We start from the raw sequence: 24,482 nt of genomic DNA on the forward strand, positions 1-24,482 counted from the left end.
GCCTGTCCCTCAGTTCTGGACAGCATTCACTTAAACCCTTGTAACAGGGATATAGTGGGGATTGGCTGGGCAGTGGTGGGGAGGGGAATCTTTCAGACTGGTGATTCATGGTGGGGAAAATTCCCTCCTTTCTTAATTTTACAAGACGGAGGCGGGGGTTCTTTTCAGTTTCAGGTTGTTTCAATGGTTTCCCATTAACTTTAATGGCTCATCACTTGTCTTTTCCTGGCTTGTACACTGCTAAGTGCTTGGAGATAATTTCCTCTATTTGAGGAGACAGCCCCTACCTGCCTGGCTGACCATCTCCCTGTAGGCTTGACTACACTTGCACATTATAGCGCAATAAAGCCTCCGAGCGCGCTCTACCTTACTCCCCATCCACACTGGAAAGGCAGGGCGAGCACTCTGACTCCCTGGCTAGAGCGGGCTTGGTACTCCACCTCCAGGGAGGATTAATACACTGTTGCGTATTGGGTGAATTGCTGCAGCTCCAGTGTAAAAGGGGGCGTAACGTTACTACACACTGATTGACCTCCAGAAGCGTCCCATAATCCTCATAACTGAAGTGGTCTCTCTTGTCTTTGTTGTGAACTTGGGACACGGAAGTGCCCTTTCAAAGCTCCAGTTCTGAGATGGGCTGCTTAGAAGTCCGAGAAAAAAAATAACTACTACTGTTTGCCTTTGAGTGCGAGCGCGAGGTGGGGGAAGAAAGGGGGAGGTCTGAATTTACAAGACAGCGTGCTGACACACTCTCAGCACCCCAAAACCCTATTCTGTCTCCCCCCACACCCCTTTTGAAAAGGACGTTGCAGCCTCATGAATGCTGAGATAGCGGCCCATAATGCACTGCTCCCAATGCAGCTGAAAGTGCTACAAATATGGCCACACCAGTGCCCGTTCAGCTTTCAGTGTGGACAGACAAGCACGCTTTCCCTAGTGCGCTCTCCAACGGCTGATTTAACTTAAAGTGCTCTACAGCTGCAACTGTAGCCATACCCTATTAGAGAGCCAAGGTGAGGACCAACTTCTGTTGGTGAGAGAGACACGCTTTCAAGCTACATAGCTCGTCTTCAAGTCTGAGAAAGGTACTAGGAGTGGTCCAAGAGCAAACAGATAGTTTAGCATCAGTAGATAGTACATATTCTAAGGAACATTCAAGGTGACATGGCCCATTAACACCCCTGTAGACATAGGACAAAAAGGTAGGGGTGTGTGTGTGTGTGTGTGTGTGTGTGTGTGTGTGTGTGTGTGTGTGTGTGTGTGTGTGTGTGTGTGTGTGTGTGTGTGTGTGTGTGTGTGTGTGTGTGTGTGTGTGTGTGTGTGTGTGTGTGTGTGCGCGCACAGAGTGTTGTAATAAGACATTAAATCCAGTGTCTTTATTAAACCCATAATTTTTAGTAAAAAGAGCAAGGAGTACTTGTGGCACCTTACAGACTAACAAATTTATTTTGGCATAAGCTTTCGTGGGCTAAAACCCACTTCATTGGATGCATGCAGTGGAAAATACAGTCGGAAGATATATACACACAGAGAACATGAAAAATGGGTGTTGCCATACAACTATAATGAGACTAATCAGTTAAGGTGGGCTATTAGCAGCAGGAGAAAAAAAACTTTTGTAGTGATAATCAGGATGGCCCATTTCTAACAGTTGACAAGAAGGTGCGAGTAACAGTAGGGGGAAATAGCATGGGGAAATAGTTTTTACTTTGTGTAATGACCCAGCCACTCCCAGTCTTTATTCAAGCCTAATTTAATGGTGTCCAGTTTGTAAATTAATTCCAATTCTGCAGTTTCTCGCTGGAGTCTGTTTTTGAAGTTTTTTTGTTGGAGTATTGCAACTTTTAGTTCTGAAATTGAGTGACCAGGGAGGTTGAAGTGTACTTTGACTGGGTTTTTAATGTTATAATTCTTGATGTCTGATTTCTGTCCATTTAGTCTTTTGCATAGAGACTATCTGGTTTGGCCAATGTACATGGCAGCGGGGTATTGCTGGCACATGATGGTATATATCGCATTGGCAGATGTGCAGGTGAATGAGCCCCTGATGGTGTGGCTGACGTGATTAGGTCCTATGATGGTATCCCCTAAATAGATATGTGGACAGAGTTGGCAATGGGCTTTGTTGCAAGGATAGGTTCCTGGGTTAGTGTTTTTGTGGCGGTGAGGACGAGGTGGTGACAGAACAATGGGGGGTGATGGGGAGGACGAGGCGGTGACACACAGCGATGGGGGTGACAGTGACACACAGTGATGGGGGTGATGGTGATGACAGGGCTGTGACAGAACAATGGGGGGTGACGATGAGGACGAGGCGGTGACACAGCGATGGGGGTGACGGTGAGGATGAGGCGGTGACACACAGTGATGGGGGGTGATGGTGATGACAGGGTGGTCACAGAACAATGAGGGGTGATGGTGATGACGAGGCGGTGACACACAGTGATGGGGGGTGACAGTGAAACACAGTGATGGGGGGTGATGGTGAGGACGAGGGGGTGACACACAGCGATGGGGGTGACGGTGACACAGTGATGGGGGTGACGGTGATGACAGGGCGGTCACAGAACAATGGGGGCTGACGGTGAGGACGAGGGGGTGACACTCAGCGATGGGGGTCACGGTGACACAGCGATGGGGGGGTGACGGTGATGACAGGGCGGTCACAGAACAATGGGGGGGTGACCGTGAGGACGAGGCAGTGACAGAACAATGGGGGGTGACGGTGAGGACGAGGCGGTGACACACAGCGATGGGGGCTGAGGGTGGTGACAGGGTGGTCACAGAACAATGGGGGCTGATGGTGAGGACGAGGGGGTGACACACAGCGATGGGGGTCACGATGACACAGCGATGGGGGTGACAGTGATGACAGGGCGATCACAGAACAATGGGGGCTGACGGTGAGGACGAGGCGGTGACACAGCGATGGGGGGTGACGGTGATGACAGGGCGGTCACAGAACAATGGGGGCTGACGGTGAGGACGAGGGGGGTGACACTCAGCGATGGGGGTCACGGTGACACACAGCGATGGGGGCTGACGGTGATGACAGGGCGGTCACAGAACAATGGGGGTGACGGTGAGGACGAGGTGGTGACACTCAGCGAAGGGGGTCACGGTGACACAGTGATGGGGGGTGACGGTGATGACAGGGCGGTCACAGAACAATGGGGGCTGACGGTGAGGACGAGGGGTGACACTCAGCGAAGGGGGTCACGGTGACACAGTGATGGGGGTGACGGTGATGACAGGGCGGTCACAGAACAATGGGGGCTGACTGTGAGGACGAGGGGGTGACACTCAGCGAAGGGGGTCACGGTGACACAGTGATGGGGGTGACGGTGATGACAGGGCGGTCACAGAACAATGGGGCGGTGACCGGGAGGACGAGGGGTGACACTCAGCTCTCAGCGAAACGGTGACACCGTGATGGGGGGTGACGGTGATGACAGGGCAGTCACAGAACAATGGGGGCTGACGGTGAGGACGAGGGGGTGACACTCAGCGATGGGGGTCACGGTGACACAGTGATGGGGGGTGACGGTGATGACAGGGCGGTCACAGAACAATGGGGGTGACGGTGAGGACGAGGCAGTGACAGAACAATGGGGGGTGACGGTGAGGACGAGGCGGTGACACACAGCGATGGGGGCTGACGGTGATGACAGGGCGGTCACAGAACAATGGGGGTGACGGTGAGGACGAGGCGGTGACACACAGCGCTGGGGGTCACGATGACACAGCGATGGTGACAGTGATGACATCACAGAACAATGGGGGCTGACGGTGAGGCGGTGACACAGCGATGGGGGTGACGGTGATGACAGGGCGGTCACAGAACAATGGGGGTGACGGTGAGGACGAGGCGGTGACACTCAGCGATGGGGGTCACGGTGACACACAGCTATGGGGGGGTGACGGTGATGACAGGTTGGTCACAGAACAATGGGGGTGACGGTGAGGACGAGGCGTTGACACTCAGCGATGGGGATCACGGTGACACAGTGATGGGGGTGACGGTGATGACAGGGCAGTCACAGAACAATGGGGGCTGACGGTGAGGACGAGGGGGTGACACTCAGCGATGGGGGTCACGGTGACACAGTGATGGGGGTGACGGTGATGACCGGGCGGTCACAGAACAATGGGGGGTGACGGTGAGGACGAGGGGTGACACTCAGCGAAGGGGGTCACGGTGACACAGTGATGGGGGGTGACGGTGATGACAGGGCGGTCACAGAACAATGGGGGCTGACGGTGAGGACGAGGGGTGACACTCAGCGATGGGGGTCACGGTGACACACAGTGATGGGGGCTGACGGTGATGACAGGGCGGTCACAGAACAATGGGGGTGATGGTGAGGACGAGGCAGTGACAGAACAATGGGGGCTGACAGTGAGGACGAGGCGGTGACACACAGCGATGGGGGTCACGGTGACACACAGCTATGGGGGTGTGACGGTGATGACAGGTCGGTCACAGAACAATGGGGGGCTGACGGTGAGGACGAGGGGGTGACACTCAGCGATGGGGGTCACGGTGACACAGCTATGGGGGGTGACGGTGATGACAGGGCGGTCACAGAACAATGGGGGCTGACGGTGAGGACGAGGCGGTGACACTCAGCGATGGGGGTCATGGTGACACACAGCAATGGGGGCTGACGGTGATGACAGGGCGGTCACAGAACAATGGGGGGTGACAGTGAGGACGAGGCGTTGACACACAGCAATGGGGGTCACGGTGACACAGTGATGGGGGTGACGGTGAGGACGAGGCGGTGACACTCAGCGATGGGGGTCACGGTGAGAAAGTGATGGGAGGTGACAGTGAGGATGAGGCGGTGACACAGCGATGGGGGTCACGGTGACACACAGCGATGGGGGGGTGATGGTGATGACAGGGCGGTCACAACAATGGGGGGTGACGGTGAGGACGGGGTGACACTCAGCGATGGGGGTCACGGTGACACACAGCGATGGGGGGTGACGGTGATGAGAGGGCTGTGACAGAACAATGGGGGGTGACGGTGAGGACGAGGGGGTGACACTCAGCGATGGGGGTGACGGTGACACACAGCGATGGGGGGTGACGGTGATGACAGGTCTGTGACAGAACAAAGGGGGGTGACGGTGAGGATGAGGGGGTGACACTCAGTGATGGGGGTCACGGTGACACACAGCGATGGGGGCTGACAGTGATGACAGGGCAGTCACAGAACAATGGGGGCTGACAGTGAGGACGAGGCGGTGACACTCAGCGATGGGGGTCACGGTGACACACAGCGATGGGGGGTGACAGTGAGGACGAGGGGGTGATGGTAATGACAATGTGGTCACAGAACAATGGGGGGTGATGGTGAGGACGAGGCGGTCACGGTGACACACAGCGATGGGGGCTGACGGTGATGACAGGGTGGTCACAGAACAATGGGGGCTGATGGTGAGGACGAGGGGGTGACACTCAGCGATGGGGGTCACGGTTACACACAGCGATGGGGGGTGACGGTGATGACAGGGCGGTCACAGAACAATGGGGGCTGACGGTGAGGACGAGGGGTGACACTCAGCGAAGGGGGTCACAGTGACACACAGCGATGGGGGGTGATGGTGATGACAATGTGGTCACAGAACAATGGGGGTGATGGTGAGGACGAGGGGGTGACACTCAGCGAAGGGGGTCACGGTGACACAGTGATGGGGGGTGACGGTGATGACAGGGCAGTCACAGAACAATGGGGGCTGACGGTGAGGACGAGGGGGTGACACTCAGCGATGGGGGTCACGGTGACACACAGTGATGGGGGCTGACGGTGATGACAGGGCGGTCACAGAACAATGGGGGTGACGGTGAGGACGAGGCGGTGACAGAACAATGGGGGGTGACGGTGATGACAGGGCGGTCACAGAACAATGGGGGCTGACGGTGAGGACGAGGGGGTGACACACAGCGATGGGGGTCACGGTGACACACAGCTATGGGGTGTGACGGTGATGACAGGGCGGTCACAGAACAATGGGGGGTGACGGTGAGGACGAGGGGGTGACACTCAGCGATGGGGGTGACGGTGACACACAGCGATGGGGGCTGACGGTGATGACAGGGCGGTCACAGAACAATGGGGGTGACGGTGAGGACGAGGCAGTGACAGAACAATGGGGGGTGACGGTGATGACAGGGCAGTCACAGAACAATGGGGGCTGACGGTGAGGACGAGGGGGTGACACACAGCGATGGGGGTCACGGTGACACACAGCGATGGGGGGTGACGGTGATGTGCGGGCGGGCACAGAACAAGGGGGGGTGACGGTGAGGACGAGGGGGTGACACTCAGCGATGGGGGTGACGGTGACACACAGCGATGGGGGCTGACGGTGATGACAGGGCAGTCACAGAACAATGGGGGTGACGGTGAGGACGAGGCGTTGACACACAGCGATGGGGATCACGGTGACACAGCGATGGGGGGTGATGGTGAGGACGAGGCGGTGACAGAAGAATGGGGGTGACGGTGAGGACGAGGCGGTGACAGAACAATGGGGGCTGACAGTGAGGACAGGGCGGTCACAGAACAATGGGGGCTGACGGTGAGGACGAGGCAGTGACACACAGCGATGGGGGTCACGGTGACACACAGCGATGGGGGGTGACAGTGATGAGAGGGCTGTGACAGAACAATGGGGGTGACGGTGAGGACGAGGCGGTGACACTCAGCGATGGGGGTGACGGTGACACAGTGATGGGGGGTGACGGTGATGACAGGGCAGTCACAGAACAATGGGGGTGACGGTGAGGACGAGGCGGTGACACACAGCGATGGGGGTGACGGTGACACACAGTGATGGGGGGTGACGGTGATGACAGGGCAGTCACAGAACAATGGGGGCTGACGGTGAGGACGAGGGGGTGACACTCAGCGATGGGGGTCACGGTGACACACAGCGATGTGGGGTGATGGTGATGACAGGGTGGTCACAGAACAAAGGGGGGTGACGGTGAGGACGAGGCGGAGACCCACAGCGATGGGGGCTGACGGTGATGACAGGGCGGTCACAGAACAATGGGGGCTGACGGGGAGGCCGAGGGGGTGACACTCAGCGATGGGGGCTGACGGTGATGACAGGGCAGTCACAGAACAATGGGGGGTGACGGTGAGGACGAGGGGGTGACACACAGCAATGGGGATCACGGTGACACAGTGATGGGGGGTGACAGTGATGACAGGGCAGTCACAGAACAATGGGGGGTGACGGTGAGGACGAGGGGGTGACACACAGCGATGGGGAACACGGTTACACAGTGATGGGGTGACAGTGATGACAGGGCAGTCACAGAACAATGGGGGGTGACGGTGAGGACGAGGGGGTGACACACAGCAATGGGGATCACGGTGACACACAGCGATGGGGGGTGACAGTGATGACAGGGCAGTCACAGAACAATGGGGGGTGACAGTGAGGACGAGGCGTTGACACACAGCGATGGGGATCACGGTGACACACAGCGATGGGGGGTGACGGTGAGGACGAGGCGGTGACAGAACAATGGGGGGTGACGGTGATGACGAGGCGGTGACAGAACAATGGGGGGTGACGGTGAGGACGAGGCGGTGACAGAACAATGGGGGGTGACGGTGATGACAGGGCGGTCACAGAACAATGGGGGCTGACGGTGAGGACGAGGCGTTGACACACAGCGATGGGGATCACGGTGACACAGTGATGGGGGTGACGGTGAGGACGAGGCGGTGACAGAAGAATGGGGGTGGGGGAGTGATGGCGAGGGGTCGGCACCAGGCCGCGCGCTCAGACGGACACGTGATCCCTGCAGCCCCGTGCACGTGGGCAACACGCGGCGGGCCAGGCCCTTGGCTCGCCCCGGCAGCAGACGCTCTCGGAAGGACCCCGGGCAAACGTCTAATGTGACGTCACTTCATTCCGAGGAGGGCCCTCTCCCCTCCCCGACGTCTGCACACGGCCCGCGTGGGAGCCAAGGGGTCCTGACTGAGTGCGATCTTGCGAGTCCCTGTGGGCGGGTCCTGGTTCCGCTCTTTCCAGTCCGGCCATCAAGCCCCCAGCCGTTTCTTGTGAAAGGCATAGGTGACTAACTCAGTGCCTAAAGGAAAAATCCGCTCAGGTTCGGGGAGACGCCATTGGAAGGTGAAGCACAAAGAGACTAGAGTGACGTAGGGAGACTGCCACAGGGAGCTTCCCGTATGGCTTCCACTCTGGCTCTGTATTGGTCACCTCAAGGCCCTGTGTGAAGAAGATGCGTATAGCGTGCCGGACGGGTCGGATTGAGGGTCATATTGCGCCGGCGCAGCGGGACGGACGGGTCGGACTGAGGGACATACCACGCCGCAGCGCTCCGCACCGAGCAAGGAGGGAGGGAAAGTCCGGACCAGAGACAAAGGGGGGGAGTCGAGTCGGGAACATCCGGGTCATTCGCCGCCGCCTCAATCCGGGACACGCGCGGGTGCTGCGGCCGCTCACGGTGAGGCCTAGCCGGGCGAGGGCCTGAGGGCGGCGGGGCCAGAGGTTGCAATGGTGACGGAGCCTGGGGCAGGGAAGTGGGTCTTGGGGGTGCTCGGGCTCCCGTTCCTCCCGCTGCCTGAGCCGCCTCCTCTGGGCCCGGCCGCTTCCCCACCCGCCGTGTGAGGGGGGAGCTGCTGCAGGGCCCGAGTGCCCCGGCCGGACCCCATTCCACCCGCGCCGGTGCGAGCCGGGCCGGGCCGGGCCTTGGCCTGCACGCGTTGGGTGGGGACGGGCCAGCGGCCTGTGCCCCCTCCCGCCCCGGCCTCACTTGCGCTCGGCGGGACTTTGGGAGCCCGCCGTTGCCCACCTGCGGGGCCGGAGCCCGGCTCTGGTTATCGGAACCCGGAGCGGGACCGGGCTGGGGCGGGCCGAGTCCCTGCCCCGAGGAGCTCTCGGCCGCAAGTGCCTGTCGCCGGTGGAGGGGCTCTCCCCGGGGAGTGCGCTCTCGCGGAGCTGTAGGGTAGCCTCGTTCCCCAGGGATTTCTGACAGGGAGACGGCGCCTCTCAGCCCCACTTAGGGACTTGCACTCGTTCCCTCCCTGCTGTGAAGCATAAACTGAGGGCCTATTGAGGTACCAGCACCACGTATTGAGCAGGTACCGCAGTGCTGGCAGGCATTTCTGAGCTATGTGTTACAGACCTAGTCAAGTTATGGAGCGAAAGAAGGTAATAGGACTGATCGTTGAGTTGCCTTTTGCTGTTCCACTGTGGCTAAACCTCGTGGCTTCGGTATGTAGGCAAAGCCAGACACCCACTTTGATTGGCTCCCCTGCTTAGCCTCTCTCTACTCTTCACAGAAGTAGAAGCTTTTCACTCTTTGGACAAATTATTCATACATGTATTTTCCTTGTGTGCTAATATTTAGCTTCTCAGACAAGAGGTGTACTTGTGTAAGACTAGCTGTGTTGGACACTTTCATACTGCTGTTCTGCTGTGAGCTAAATAAGGATTGTTAAAGATAACCAGGATGTAAAACAAAAGGATGATCCTGTAACTAGTCCAGGCACCTGTGAGCCCTCATTCGGAATACTGTATGCAGATCTAATCGCTGTACCACAGGAAAGATTCTGCTTTGGAGAAATTGCATCACAGGGCAACAAATAGAGTCTTTGGACCAGACAAGCTGGGTAGCCAGGGAGATCAGTAATGGGATATATTGAGCAATTCAACTTTTGAATGTAGGGTTTGGTTTCAGCCAAAGTAGTTATTGACAGATCTTACCTGTTGTTTTTTGATGTCTTATGTGAAATGAGTTTGGGTATCTCTGTTCAGTTCCTAGTGGGCAAATAGCAGCATAACAAAAAATCATCATCATGGTTGATGCTCTGAGGCAAAGAACTGAATGAGAAGTGGAGGCTGACCTCTTTCTTATGTCTTCAAGTGGCCTTTGTAGGCCTCTTCAGTCTTCATGGCTGCTAGCTCCGTTCCATTCACCACTAGTAATCTCACCAAGTTTAGGAAAAAAAATAATCAAATTTAACAGGATTTACTTCTCATGGAAAAAGAGAAGACTCCAGATGTTAAGAAATGTGAGATAGAATTACCAGAAACTTCTTATGCTGCTAATGGTCTCAAAAGCTAGTAGCTATAACTGAAAAAATTAGGCATTTCAGGTAAAACTGCTACTCTAAAAGAAAACACACAAGGAACAGATTAACTAGGGAAGGCAGTTGAAGCAGAGGAGAAACGAGTGATTTATTTTTGAGGAGGTGGGATTAGGAGATGCTGGAGGGGCTCTTCCTGGTGCTAAAGTGTATTTCAAAATGGTCAATCTGTTAATACTCTGTCTTTAACTCCAACAGTGGTGCAATCTGAGCAATAAATGCTAGTAGGCCCTTTCATTGAAGGGACACTACAAAGGCGAATTCACTGGAGGTTAAACAGGTGCCTACCTTGCTCTCCTACTGTACAGTCATAACCTAGGGGATCTGCATTAGTAAGTGGCTCTTCTTGTACAGTCCTCTAGCTCTGCCATAATTGCAATCAGTGGGTGTAAAAGAGATGGCAGGCTTTAGATACTTGTTTTTTGATCTTTAGGGTCATTGAAACCTGGGGTATTCCATGTAGTGGTTAGTCACCAGAAAGTATAGTAGCTGCCAAAGGCCTACCTCAAACAAGCATATGGTTTCCTAGATTTCTGAATACCCTGAGGAAGAAAATGGCAAGTTTCCTTACTCATATGCTTTAAAAAAGGAAAAAAAAAAAAGTTTGCACTCCTAATACCTAAAGTATTTCATGGGGAAATTGCTAAGCTCCAGAAGGGAGGCTTCCGGAGAATAAGGAAAATGAGATCTCCAATACAATTATTGTATCAGAGAGGTAGCCGTGTTAGTCTGGATCTGTAAAAAGCAACAAAGAGTCCTGTGGCACCTTATAGACTAACAGATGTATTGGAGTATAAGCTTTCGTGGGTGAATACCCACTTCGTCAGATGTCTTGGTTTGCTTGTGGATCTGGAACAAAAGGGTTAAAAATTAGATGCAACAATTCCCCACAATGCATATAATACATTATGCATCTGTGGTTCTTTCTGTCTGTGGATTTCAATGTGTTTTTTAGTTAGTTTTACATTCTTTCATATCCCGGTTTTTCAGAAGAGTAAACAAAGGCAGAGATTGAAATGAAATGGCCAACTTTAATTGCATTATAAAATTTTATCCTATATTACTGATAGTTTAAATTACTGAAACTGAAATGAGTTAAAATCTACAATTTTACTTTCTGTGTTTACAAGTGCGTCAAAGTGGAAAGAAATACGTGAAGTAAACAATGAAAATCAATTAAGTATCAAAACATTTAGCCATTTTCACTTCCCAGGGATTGGTGGTTAGGATCCATGAGCTGTGAACACTGTAGAGGAATGTTTAAAATTTGCTATTGGAATTTAAAGAGGGAACATGGAAACATTCTCTTGGGCATACATTTTACAAAAACTTTCCCCCATCAATTTAAATTGTGTGACAAACAATTGAGTCTCTTTAAGTAAGTAATTTGCCCAAGGTCATCCATGCTGTGGCACACCTGGGAATAAAACTCAGATCTAAAGACTCCATAGTTGCGCCTTAACCACTAGACAAAATTCTTTGATTTTGTGCAACAAATATTGTTGTACTTTACTATTTTTCTGGTTAAAGATGGAGAGGCAATACTAACTTGTCTAAAGTCACATTTGGCAGATTTTTGTCTTGATTGAGTTAATGTTTTTTTCTGCAAAATCTTCTCAGTTTTTTGTTTCTGCATATTACCAACTAATCACTTTGAAAATCTGTAGGCCATATACATTAACCTGTAAATAAGGTCAGTTTTCTATCTAGGTGTGTGTAATAGCACCATAGTATTTGTAGATCCATCTGTAGTATTTTTCTCTTGAGAATGAAATATGTAATGTTTCTTGAGCCAATTTTTAGTGGATTTTAAGGTAGAAAACTTGCTAGGTGCCATGAAAACCATGTTCAGGTCTTCAAACTCTGATTATTCTCTAGCCCAAGTGATATGTACAGATTGAAATGAATTCTAGACCTTAAAAGTAAATTCATAGTGTGAGGGACTTCGTGCTTTCTTGTGAAATAATTAGGTCAACTAATAATTAGCCTCATTCAATATATTTGTGTCCATTAGTAAAATTTTCAAAAGCACCTATATTGCATTTTTTACAAGTGACTTAAGAGCCTAAATCCCATTGACTTTCAGTGGAACATTTACTTCTAAGTGTCTATGTCCTATTTGAAAATGGGACTTGAGCTTCTAAGTCACTTAGAGGTGCTTTTGAAAATATTACCCCTTGGCTACTAGACTAAACTGCTGAAATAGCTTGATGAGAATCCTGTACTATTTAAGGGCTGTGATTTATCTTTTCCATGTAACACTGATCTGAAATTATAGTAATGTGAAAGGAAACTGATTTCTGTGTAATTATACTTAACATTTAGAGCTGGGAGTTGTGTGAAGAAGTAGTTTTAAGTTAATTTTGTTAGGTAACCCCTATCTTGTGTGTCATGTGAATGGGTAAATAAAACTTCCTTGTTCATTTTCTTCACACCATTCATGACTTTCTAGACCTCTATCATATGCCCCCCTCAGTCATCTCTTTTCTAAAATGAACAGTCCCAGTCTTTTTAATCTGTCCTCATATAGAAGTTGTTCCATACCTCTAATAATTTTTGTTGCTTTTCTCTGTACTTTTTCCAATTCTAATATATATATATTTTGAGATGGGGCAAGCAGAATTGCATGCAACACGAGTGGTGTGGCCGTATCATGGATTTATGTAGTGGCATTATACATTGTCTCCTTATCTCTCTTTCCTAATGTTTCCTAATAGTCTATTAGCTTATTTGACTGCTGCTGGACATTGAGCAGGTGTTTTCAGAGAACTGTCCATGATGACTACAATGTCTGTCTTGAGTGGTAACAGCTAATTTAGACACCCTCATTTTTTATGTAATGTTGGGATGATGTTTTCCAATGTGCATTGCTTTGCACTTGTCAGCACTAAATTTCTTCTGCCATTTTGTTGTCCAGTCATCCAGTTTTGTGACATCCCTTTGTAATTCTTCCCAGTCTGCCTAGGACTTAACTATCTTGGGTGATTTTGTGTCCTCTGCAAACTCTGCAGCTGATACAAAACTTTCACCATTATTCTCTTTAATGAACTACTGAATATATTATTATGGTAGGTTTCTACTGCACATATTTCCTGATTCTTGTTCTGGGGCTGATCAGTGCCCATCTATTAATGATACTGAATAAATTATTCCTTTTGTAACATGATAGAGAATGTTTTGAAACAAAGTATTGGTCTCATAAAGTGAGTTGTATCCTATTCTGATAGCATCCTTTCCATAAAATCTGCTTTTGCCTCCATGAGCAGAACAAATGATTAGAGGCACGTACAGTATTCTTTGGGCACAGTATTTAACTAGCCCCACAAACGTTCTGGTATAGCAAAGATCCAAATACATATCTCTGCTATATTCATCTAACTCAATCTGTGTGTGAGTGATTAGTTTCTAATTTTAGGGAATATTAGACCAACTGCAGAATTCTGGAAGCAGTATTATTTTATGTATTCACTCTATCCAGATCTCACCTTCTCTAATGAAATTAGCTTTGTATAAATGTGAATTTAATTGTTAGCTTTCAGGTTGTACTTACGGCATTTCTGGAATATATCCATTCTCAAGCAAAACTAACTCTGAAACTCAGATGTAGGACTGGATGGAAAGTATGTTGTGAAATATCATTGAATGTGTTAATGTGTGTGTGCGCTTCCTCAAAATCTAATTTAATGCTGTTATCCAAGACTTGTATGAAATAGGTGTCGGATATCTTTGGACCTTCTTTGTGTTGTTCAAAGGGAAAATATTAAAATTTTGAAGGTGACAAATTTCCAATTTACAGATGGTATGACAAAGTATTATGAACAAGTGTGAAGTTTAAAATGAGGACTTCTATAAACTGGAATGAAAATGCTTTGCAATAAACTTACTCTAGAATTTGAAATGTTCACATTGATTAAATTAATACCCAGACTGTTAATGTAACAGGAGGAAAGCAGTTATAAACCCTTTATAGATTACTTCATGTATTTAGATAGATGGCAATTACCATCTCATTAGTCTTCTATTTCTGTGCACTGCAAGAGGAACTGTTGGGAGCCCTCTGGCTGTCATACAGGTTTATGTATTTACACAAATGAAATTAAACATGTTGGCCTGACTTTCTGAGCTGCTGAGTACCTGCAACTGTTCATGATGCTGGGGGAATTAAAACTTTTTGTGAGGAGATTCTATGAGCTGCTTCTTACTGCCTGTTTAATAAACTAACTCCTGGGCTTTTGGGTACCAATTTAATTGTGTAAACCACCCTCTCCTCTTGCTTATCACTGCTTTAGTTTCATAGAACTGTAGGACTGGAAAGGCCATCAAGAGGTCATCTAGTCCAGTCCCCTGCACTCATGGCAGGACTAAGTATTTAATATTTCCATTCTTGGATTTTGTGTGAAGCTTTCTTCTCTCTCCATTCTCTTAATGTGAGTCACTCCTATCTCATGCAATAATAGATCTCTGCTTTTCTTTTCTTTTCTTTTTCTCTCGGCTTGAGATCTGAAATTTTTTGGCACACTTTACATTTGTGACCCTGATTTCACAGCATTGTCCTGCTTCTAGTAGCCTGTACTGAATCCTTCCAGAAAGACACATCGGTACTCCTGTTTCTGCCCACTATTACTTGATGGTTAGTGTTGCAATATTGGAGTGAAACTGATATGATCTTGATAGGATTGACATCTTAGTTGCTCCTGTGCAGAATAGTTTGTGTCCCAGCCAGACAGCGGCTTACAGACTAACTAGGCTACTTTCTACTGCTTCTTTCTGGATTGCTGGTAGGGAAGCTTAGTATGCACAATCAGCAGCATAGATGTCCTCCTCTGCAGATGAATGCCACGTTGGTCTCATTAGGGAGACAGAATAATAATAATAATTGGAGCTTTACCTATCTCCTAGAACTGCAGGGCTGCCCAGAGGGGGGGGGGGGCAAGAGGGGCAATTTGCCCCGGGCCCCACAGGGGCCCCCACGAGAGGTTTTTCGGGGGCCTTCACTCACTCCGGGGGGTCCAGAAAACTCTTGCGGGGCCGGGCCCAGGAGCTTCTTCCGCTCCCGGTCTTCACAGGCGAGGGGTCCTTCCGCTCCGGGGCGGAAGGACCCCCCCACTGGCGAATTACCGCCGAAGCGGGACCCGCCTCCGAAGTTCAGCTTGGTCTTCGGCGGTAATTCGGCGGCGGGGGGCCCTTCCGTTCCGGGACCCGCCGCCGAAGTGCCCCGAAGACCTGCGGTGGGGGGCCCCCCGCCCCCGAATTACCGCCAAAGACCGGGCTGCACTTCGGCGGCGGGTCCGCTTCAGTGGTAATTCGGTGGCGGGGGGGGGCCCCCGCTGTGGGTCTTCGAGGCACTTCAGCGGTGGGTCCCGGAATGGAAGGGCCCCCTGCTGCCGAAGACCCCAGGCCCCCGGAATCCTCTGGGCGGCCCGGTAGAACTGGAAGGGACCTTGAAAGGTCATTGAGTCCAGCCCCCCTGCCTTCACTAGCAGGACCAAGTACTGATTTTTTGCCCCAGATCCCTAAGTGGCCCCCTCAAGGATTGAACTCACAATCCTGGGTTTAGCAGGTCAATGCTCAAACCACTGAGCTATCCCTCCCCCCAGAATATTTGCACTCTCTCTCAAAATTTAAACCCCTATTGTTCCTGAACCTTTATCTTACTACTGGCAGTGTGGTATATGTATTGTTAAACTACTACTGAATTCCCTTTGCCATTGTAATGCAACTGTGAAACACAAGATGGAGGTATTCAAGAACTTAGTCCAAGTCTAGTACCTTAAGGCTTGTTGATATGGGGAAATTTAGTGGCATAACCTATACTGGTAGAGATTATGCCTGTAATGCCAGTAAACATCCCTGTGTAGAGAAGCTGATCTTAGATCAGCATTTCTCAAATGTTGCCACTGTGGCCGCATGTGACCACCGTGGGCTTTTCTTGCAGCCACAAGCCTCCTGGGCTGTTATTGTGGGGGTGGGGCAAAGTAGCAAGTGCCCCCTCCTCACCATTGCTCCTGAATGCACCGTTTTGGTGTTGATTGCTGGGGCGCCAGTAGGGGTTGGGCCCTGCCCCCTCTTTGGAGACACCTGGGGCACAATGCTGGCAAACCAGGCAATCGGTAAGTTCCCCACATTTCCTGGGATGGTTGGGCTCAGGCTTCAGCCCTGGAGTGGCAGGGTAGCAGGCTCTGGCCACAGGACTTCAGGCTCTAGCCCCCCACTGCCTCCTCTCCACTCAACCCCATTGCTCCTCGCCCCTGCCACTCCCCATCCAGGGCTTAATTTGTCCCGAGACTTGAGAGGGCTGAGTAAGTCCGCTGTGAAAAGCAATACTTGTGTGTGTGTTGTGAAAAGTGATATTAACAGACTTACTAGCTAGCAATAAAAAAATTACAGTTATTTGGACATATATATGTGCATATTTATTTGTTTTTCCTAAAGCTAATTAAGTATTTTAGGAAAAAAGTGTGAGAGCAGCCACCAAAAAATTTGTCCTGAGAACCTGTCTTAGATGCTCTGCTATTTCTAACAGAACTTACATGTTGTGTAGAGCCTTAAAAAGTGATAGTTTGCCAGTCAATCTAATAAATGTTAAAAAAGCAAATGTGAGGAGTTTGAAGTGTATTCATCACTGCATGACTAACTTGAGGGGTTCAATTTGCTCTAACTGGACACTGTTTATGTTTTAGAGGGATTTTGAACATGTCTGGGATAGCCCTCAGCAGACTTGCACAGGAGAGGAAAGCTTGGAGAAAAGACCATCCATTTGTAAGTACAGCAATACTCTCAAGTAGTTAACTTCTGCAACTTCACGCTGAACTTGTAGTGTTCTGGTGATCTTTGTCAATGTGAAATGGAACTGTAAACAAGCTGCTGAAAACTCATCCTCTGATGCATAAAGGAATGTCAAGCAAGTTGGTATAGGTGGAGAGGGACTGCATTGTACAATTATATGTTTTGATGCAACATCAGCATTAAATGTACTTTCAGAAGTCTTACTTCGGGTTTCTGTTTTAATTCAGGGATTTGTAGCAGTACCTACAAAAAATCCAGATGGCACGATGAATCTCATGAATTGGGAATGTGCTATTCCAGGAAAGAAAGGGGTAAGACTTACTGTCAATTTAGTTTTCAGTATGGGAGATAGATGTTAACATACATTTTTAACAGGTATAAACCATGAACAACTTTTAGTGCAATTTATGAAATACACTTTAACATAAGTGTCCAGTTTTAATCAAATTCCAAAGCTACTTTGGAAGCCATGTGGAATAGGAACATAGGAACTGCTGTATTGGATCAGACCCAACGTCTATCTAGTTCATTGTCCTGTGACAGTGGCCAGTACCAGATGCTTCAGAAGAAGGTGTAAATACTCTACAGTAATCATATATGGAATAATCTTCCCCTCTTCCTCCTGCATTGTCTCAACATAGCCTTTAATACTTAGATTGGCTTAAGACCTGAAGCATGAGGATTAGCACCCCTTTCAAAATATTGTCATTAAGTATAACCTATATAATTAATTATAACCTCTTACCTATATAAATGTCCAAACTCTTTTTGAATCTTGCTAAAATCTTGGCCTCGGTTACATCCTCTGGCATGACTTCAGTTTCATACATGTTGTATGAAAAAGTGTTTCCCTTTAACAGTTCTGAATTTTTCACCTTTTTAATTTCATTGAGTGTCCCTGTGCACTTGTAATGAGAGAGGGAGAGCAGAAGCTCACTGTTTGCCTTCTCTATTGGTTTTTTAATTTGATGTTTTTATTATGTCCCTCTTATTCATCTCCTTTTTAAGGTAAATAATCTCAATCTTTTCAGTCTCTCTTCATAGTTTTTCCTTGTCCTTGATTATTCTCATCACTCTTCTCTGAACCTTCTTTAATTCTACAGTATCGTTTTTGAAATGGAGTGATCAGTACTTTACAAAGTATTCCAGGTGAGACTGCACCATTGATTTATATTCAATGGCAAAAAACTATGCTAATGTAGAGTTAAGTTTGCTTGGTGGTATGCTATCCCCTTGCAGAACACTGAATTGAGCAAATTCAAAACTTGTGAAAACCAGGAAATGCACTCTTAAGGTAGCCTATGGAAACTTAACTCTGTACCCTTTAGCAATGCCCCATTATGCCTGTTAACAAATATAGTTTACTCTGCCAACCCTACAGTTGCTTCATCTCCTTTTACAATTCTTTGCATCCTTTTACAACCCATTCACACTCACCCACAGGATTCCATCTAACACTGTTAAAGGACAAAAAAGGAGAGGGAGCGCTTGCCCACCCCAGCTTGCCTCTAGTCCTTAGGGGCTGGTAGCCTATAGGACATTGGATAGGCTTCAGGTATAGCCAGGGTATTAGGTGGTATGTATGCTAACAGTAGTAGAGCCACTTGATAAAGGTGTGTTTGTGTTCTGAGGACTTGTGTGGGTTACTTTGGGGTGTGTGAGATCTATGTTTTGCACCCTCAGATGTGTGTGAGCAAAGGGAAGAGCTGCATGTGTACCTTTTTAGAATCCAGTATGCATAATTTCAGTGAAAATTGTATACATTATATAATTAGCAAGGCATGGGGTTTTATTACAAGGATATTGTCAGTAGCAAGTGGCATATGAGAGTAGTTAAGCATTTATCTGCTTGCATACCCTGTGGTCAGTGTCAGGTGTAGTTGTACTGAAAGATGGAGGCAGTAATTGGCTCTGCTTGGTAGAAGTATGTTTGTGAGAACTGTGGATTACTTTGAGGTTTGTGACATAGTTGCAATCTGTTTTCCACCCTCTTGTGTGCGAGGAAAGGGAAGAGTGTATAGGTACCTTCAGGATGCAATATGCATCATTTCTATGTGGAATTGTGTCACGTATCTCAGGAGCAGGGCATAAAGCCTTTATTACAAAGGATATTGTCAGTATGGAGGTGGAATATGAGAGGATTATAATGCTTTAGTGATGGTTAAACAAAAGTGTAGGTTGAGATAGTATCCTGAGAGAGTAAGTAAGTTGTAAAAGACTGTGAAATGGTTCTTGAATTGTACCTGAGTGGTATTCTTTCTAGGGAGTTGCCCAAGTATGTGTGAGTGTACAACCAGATCTGGAATCGAACAGTGTCAATGGCCAGTGTTGAGTACACACACATTGAGGCATAGTTCAAAGAGGGTAGAAAGGTGGCATGGGCAACCTTCCCCCCTCCCCTCCATTTATCTTTAAACAATGTTAGATGAAACCCTGTGGATATGAGTGACTGGTTTGTGAAAAGAGGTGAAGAGCTTGTATATTTCAGCAACTGTGGGCTTGGTAGAGTATAGGTATGTATGTTAACGAGGGTCTATTGGGCCAGTGCTGAAAGAGAGCAGAGTTAAGGTTGCATGGGCAACCTTTGCTCAACTCAGCTTTCTGCAAGGGAGTGACTTACCACTAAACTACTGTTACTCTGCGATATCATCATTTTTTGCCATTGACTTTCCTAGTTTTTTTTTTAACAGGAAAAGATATGTTGGTAGGAGTTAATAGTCATTTAAGCAGTTGTACATATCAGTTCCTGCAATTTACATAACACTGAGCCAGCCAGCTGCCCTCTCCCTCCCACCGCCATACACACACCTCCCTATCCGTGCCTCTGACCCATTCACTGTAGTCCCCCAGCCCATAAACAGGGAATGCATCTCCCTGGAGTCCTCGTTACATGATAAACAGATGTTTCTGTTGCTATTATTTCCTCCCCACCTACAACTTGATTCCTGTGTAGTTGTCCTTCAAGCCACAAACTATGTTACAGTGGAATGTTTCAGAATGGTTGGAGGGTGGAGTTTGTGACAGGGCCAGCAAGAGAAACCACAGATAGTGTTGTTGTTCTGAACTGCTGACAATCTTATGTCTGAGAGAGAGATCCTCTGATCCCTGTCCAATCGATATACCCCATCTTGAGGAACGGTGAGGTGTCAGAGTTTGCAGTGTTGCTATGTCAGACAGCATACGTTTTCTGGTCAGCCATGAACCCTCCGATTTCCTGATTTAATGTTGTTTTTTTCCAGTGCTTATCAGTAGCTTTTATATCGTCACTGTAACAATTATTCAGATGCTCACCCAAATCCGAGTAAATTATCACAGCTCCTGGACACAAATCTCTGATGTTGTCTAAATCTGCTCTGGTACATTCTATGAGATGTATGACCGCAATAAGGCCCCAGTGAATCACCACAATGTTGGGTAGAGCACAACCTCTAAAATCAATGGTTAGATGCTGCAGAGTGGGCAAAACACTCTCTCCACGCAAATCAGCCTATAGTCCGCAATCCCCATGTCATGGTGCACTCTTTGCTCTTCTTCCACTTCTACCCCCTACCTCCCCACCATCTGTCCCCCAGTTGCTAGTAAAATAGACTTTTTTCTCAAACAACCAATCCAAGGCTTGCCTCTCCCTCCCCCGCAAAGTCCTTTGTCTCTGGCTTCTTCCCACTTGATATAACAAAAATTATGGTTTGACTGGCTGCTCACTATTCTGCTGTGTTCACTGTAAACCTCCCAAGAAAATAAAAATGTGTTATATTGTAACACAGCGTGTAGCAAGCAACAAAGATTTAATAACTCATTGCACAGTTGTACAAAGGTTGGGACTAGAAACCTCAGTGGTAGGGTATTGACCATGGGCAACAGTGTTGGCACAGTCCCTCGAAAACCTAGGCAAGCATACAGTGGATGCGTGGAAAGCCTCAGAATTTTTTTTCTTTATTAGCACGCGCATAACATAATCCTTCCAGAATGCTCATCTACACAAGCAATTAATGGTTTTTTTCTTAAATACTATTCACAATTTGGGTCCCCCAAAGACTTAGTGGGTGCCATGCAGTACCTTGGGTAAAAATGGACTGAGACTATTTTGATACACATCACAGCAATAGTTTGATCTCTAGATCTGTGCCAAAAAAAAATCTAGAAACATTTAGAAAAAACTGCTGTTTTTTTGTTTGTTTTTTTAAGGGCTTGTGTCTCTGGAACCCTTGGTTTAAATGACCCCAAATTTGGGTCATTCACCCTGCACAGCACTCCCGTGAGGCACACAAAATTTCAGAAAAATCCAGTAAAGCATGTGCATTTAAAAGCATGATCCTCTAAACAAGAAGGATACAGGGATGATGGATGGAAAGGGTTCCTCTACACATCCTCTCCAGTGCAGGAGGCTCTCAAAGGTGTGAAACATTCATTTCAGTGTGGTGATGCCAGCTGAATGGGAACACCCCATATAGATTAATACAACCTGAAACAATAGCTGAGGCCAGCTGTAATCTACAAATGTACATTGGTATAACTACATTGCTCAGGGGTGTGAAATCCACTATACTGAGTAGCCAGCACTATGTCAATGGGAGGACTTCTCCCGTTGGCGTAGCTACTACCTCTTGCAGAGGTGGATTAACTGTGCTGATGGGAGAAGCTCTCTCGTGTAGTAGTGTCTTCACCGAAGTGGTGCAGCTGTGCTGGTGCAGCATTTTAAGTGTAGACCTGCAAATTGTTCCATTCATCTCCATGGGTCTTCCAGTTCCCCTCCTGAGTGCTTTAGAGCTTGTGAAATGCATAAAGGATTCCTGTTCTCGGCACCTCATCCAAAGGAGCAGGACTTCCCCAGATTTTGGCTCACGTAGGGAACAGGGAGGGGGCCTGAGACTCTCCCAAAAGGGCAGACACCCCAGAATCCAACTTACATGGGGGAGGGTTGAAGCACCTGCAGATGGGCACAGGCCCCCCCAATCCTGGCACACACAAGGAGACAGGTAGTAAGGGACTCTCACACTGTGGGGAGGAGAGGGGGAAGGGACAAGGCCCACCACAATCCAGCTCATGGGGAGTGGGGGGGGCAAGGAGGCGGTCTCAGACCTCACTAGAGCTGCAAGAGTTCCCCAGATCTGGGCGCACACATGCGAGGAGAGAATGTGGAGCTGACAGATGCTGCCTGTCCCTGTTTGCCCCCTAGTTTCCTTGCCACTCACCCCCATGCAGCCTTCCCAGTGCCCCACACTTCCACTCTCCTGAGCCCCTAACACCTCTCCCCTTTCCTAACAACGATTCCCATTTATCCCCTTCCACATCACCCTTCTCCACTTGCTGCAGGCCCAAACCTCACTTGTCTGCTCCCTAATACCTCATCCTTCCTAGGAAGCATTCACATGTTTAATTTTTCTTTCACAAAATTCGTTGATTACATTCCCTCCAAAACAAAATTGTCACTCAAGACTCTCAAATTGTAGCAACCTCCAGCTACTCAGTCCAAAACTTTTTTTTTCTCAGATGGGGGCTTATGTTTGTTTTACCCTTAATTATATTAAAGGGTGAATCCATAGCCATCAATGTCAGTAATTCAGCCAGTGATTAATAGCTGTCAGTTTAACAGTACAAAGCAACAGAAGGAAATTTTTTTTGGAGGGTTAACTCAGAAACCCCTTGGTCAAATGACCCCAAACTTGGATCACTAACACTACCTTGTACCCCCATAAGGCACACCAAATTTCAGAGCAATCTGAGTAACTGTTCCTATTTTAGTGCACCTAGAAGAGTCAAACTTAAAGCATATAAAATGGTAGGAATGGAAACCTTCAAGCTCCCCCTTCCTCCCCCCCTTTCTGTACCTTCATGCACAACATAAACATGTATGGGCAGGTCTTCACTAGCAACATTAAAGCGCTGCCACAGTAGCACTTTAATGTGGATGTGTTGTCACAGCACCGGTGCTGGGAAAGAGCTCTCCCAGCGCTGTGTGTGGTTTAAAAACAAAAGAAAACAAAAAAAACACCCACCTCCATGAGGGGAGTAGCTCCCAGCGCTGTAACACTGTCTACACTACCACATTGTAGTGCTGAAACTTGCAGTGCTCAAAGGGATGTTTTTTCACACCCCTGAGTGAGAAAGTTGCAGCACTGTAAAGTGCCAGTGTAGACAAGCCCTTAGTTTGCTTAACTACTTTTCCTGGTTTGAGTTCCCTAAAGGACTGAGTGCCATGCACAACTTTGGGTAAAACTTCACTGGTTAAGACCATTTTGACCTGCAGTATATCAATAGTTTGATCTCTAGCTCTGGACATAACAAAAGCGCACAGACACTTTTTAAAAGGTGTCTGGTTTTTTTTCAGGTCTTATATCACTGCAGCACCTACCTCAAATGACTCACTAACTCCCCGGAAGCACACCAAATTTCAGAGGAATGCAACTTAGCATGTTAAGGGATTTAGGTTGAACTTTAAACAGAAGCTGTGAAACAACCTTAACTATAGTGCTGACATGCCACCATAATAAAGGCATTATAATATCTGTGTGTATTATTCTCCATCCCATTCCTTACACATCCTAGTATCACTTTTGCTTTTTTTTAAACTGTAGGTGCACATTGTGCAGAGGTCTTCATTATCTATAATGATGCACAGGACTCTTTCCTGAGTTAATAGTTAGTTTAGAATCCTGTAAGGTGTATGAGTAATTTAGTCTCTCCTCTCCAATGTGTATTACTTCATATTTATTGACATGGAACTTCATTTGCCATTATGTTGCCCATTCACCTACTTGTTTAGGTATCTCTGAAGTTCTTCATAGTTCTCTGATCCTAACTAACCAAAATAAATTTGTCACCTGCAAATTTTGCTACCTCATTACTTGTCCTCTTTCAGGTAATTAATAAATATATTTAAACTTTAGATCTAGTATGGAATCATGAAGCACCCTGCTGTTAATGACAAATATCTCTTTTGAGTAACCTGAGTATTTGGACAACTTGCTCAACGTTACTTTGCAATCAAATTGACATCTGGTTTCCCTTGGTTTCCAAACTTGCAAACCTCAAATTAGTTCTTGGTGCTTATATAAAAATATACAAACTAGAAGGAAAATCTCTCAGTGAATGAGATTTGCCAACTTAATACATAAATCAATTATCCAAAATAAGAGAATCACCTATAACAGCAGATAAAGGCCTGGTCTATACTCAAAAGTTAAGTTGACCCAACTATGTTGCTCAAGTGTGTGGGAAGAATCTACACCTCCTGAGCAACGTAGTTAAGGTGACCTAACCCTCAGTGTAGACAGTGCTAGGTTTATGGAGGAATTTTTCTCTTGACCTAGGTACTGCCTCTTGGAGAGGTGAATTAACTGCTGATAAGGAGAACCCTTCCTGTCACTGTAGTGAATGTCTACACTGAAGCACTACAGCGGCTTGTGCTGCTGTAGCGTTTCAAGTGTGGACAAGCCCAAGGCACCTTCTCAGGCATAGTTATGCCCTCACTAGATTGAGTAATATCAGAATGCTTTCCTAGCTTTTACTGTTCGTTCTAGAATTTCCTTCTTTTTAGATCAGATTTCACAATGG

General features: G+C 47.9%; 1 protein-coding gene across 3 annotated transcripts in view; it reads left to right on the plus strand.

The window, feature by feature from the left end:
* Positions 1-8,141: 8,141 nt before the first annotated feature.
* The window catches only part of UBE2I (ubiquitin conjugating enzyme E2 I), a 31,574-nt gene continuing 15,233 nt past the window's right edge, over positions 8,142-24,482 (plus strand). The window contains exons 1-3 of one of the 3 annotated variants that reach the window (XM_039492437.1): positions 8,142-8,163; positions 16,823-16,901; positions 17,156-17,239. In XM_039492437.1, coding sequence (XP_039348371.1) covers positions 16,836-16,901; positions 17,156-17,239 — 150 coding nt within the window. In that variant the 5' untranslated portion in view covers positions 8,142-8,163; positions 16,823-16,835. The other 2 variants (XM_039492438.1, XM_039492436.1) reach the window with 2 other exon arrangements.

Source organism: Mauremys reevesii, linkage group 10 (genome assembly GCF_016161935.1).
Source record: "Mauremys reevesii isolate NIE-2019 linkage group 10, ASM1616193v1, whole genome shotgun sequence".
NCBI lineage: Eukaryota > Metazoa > Chordata > Testudines > Geoemydidae > Mauremys > Mauremys reevesii.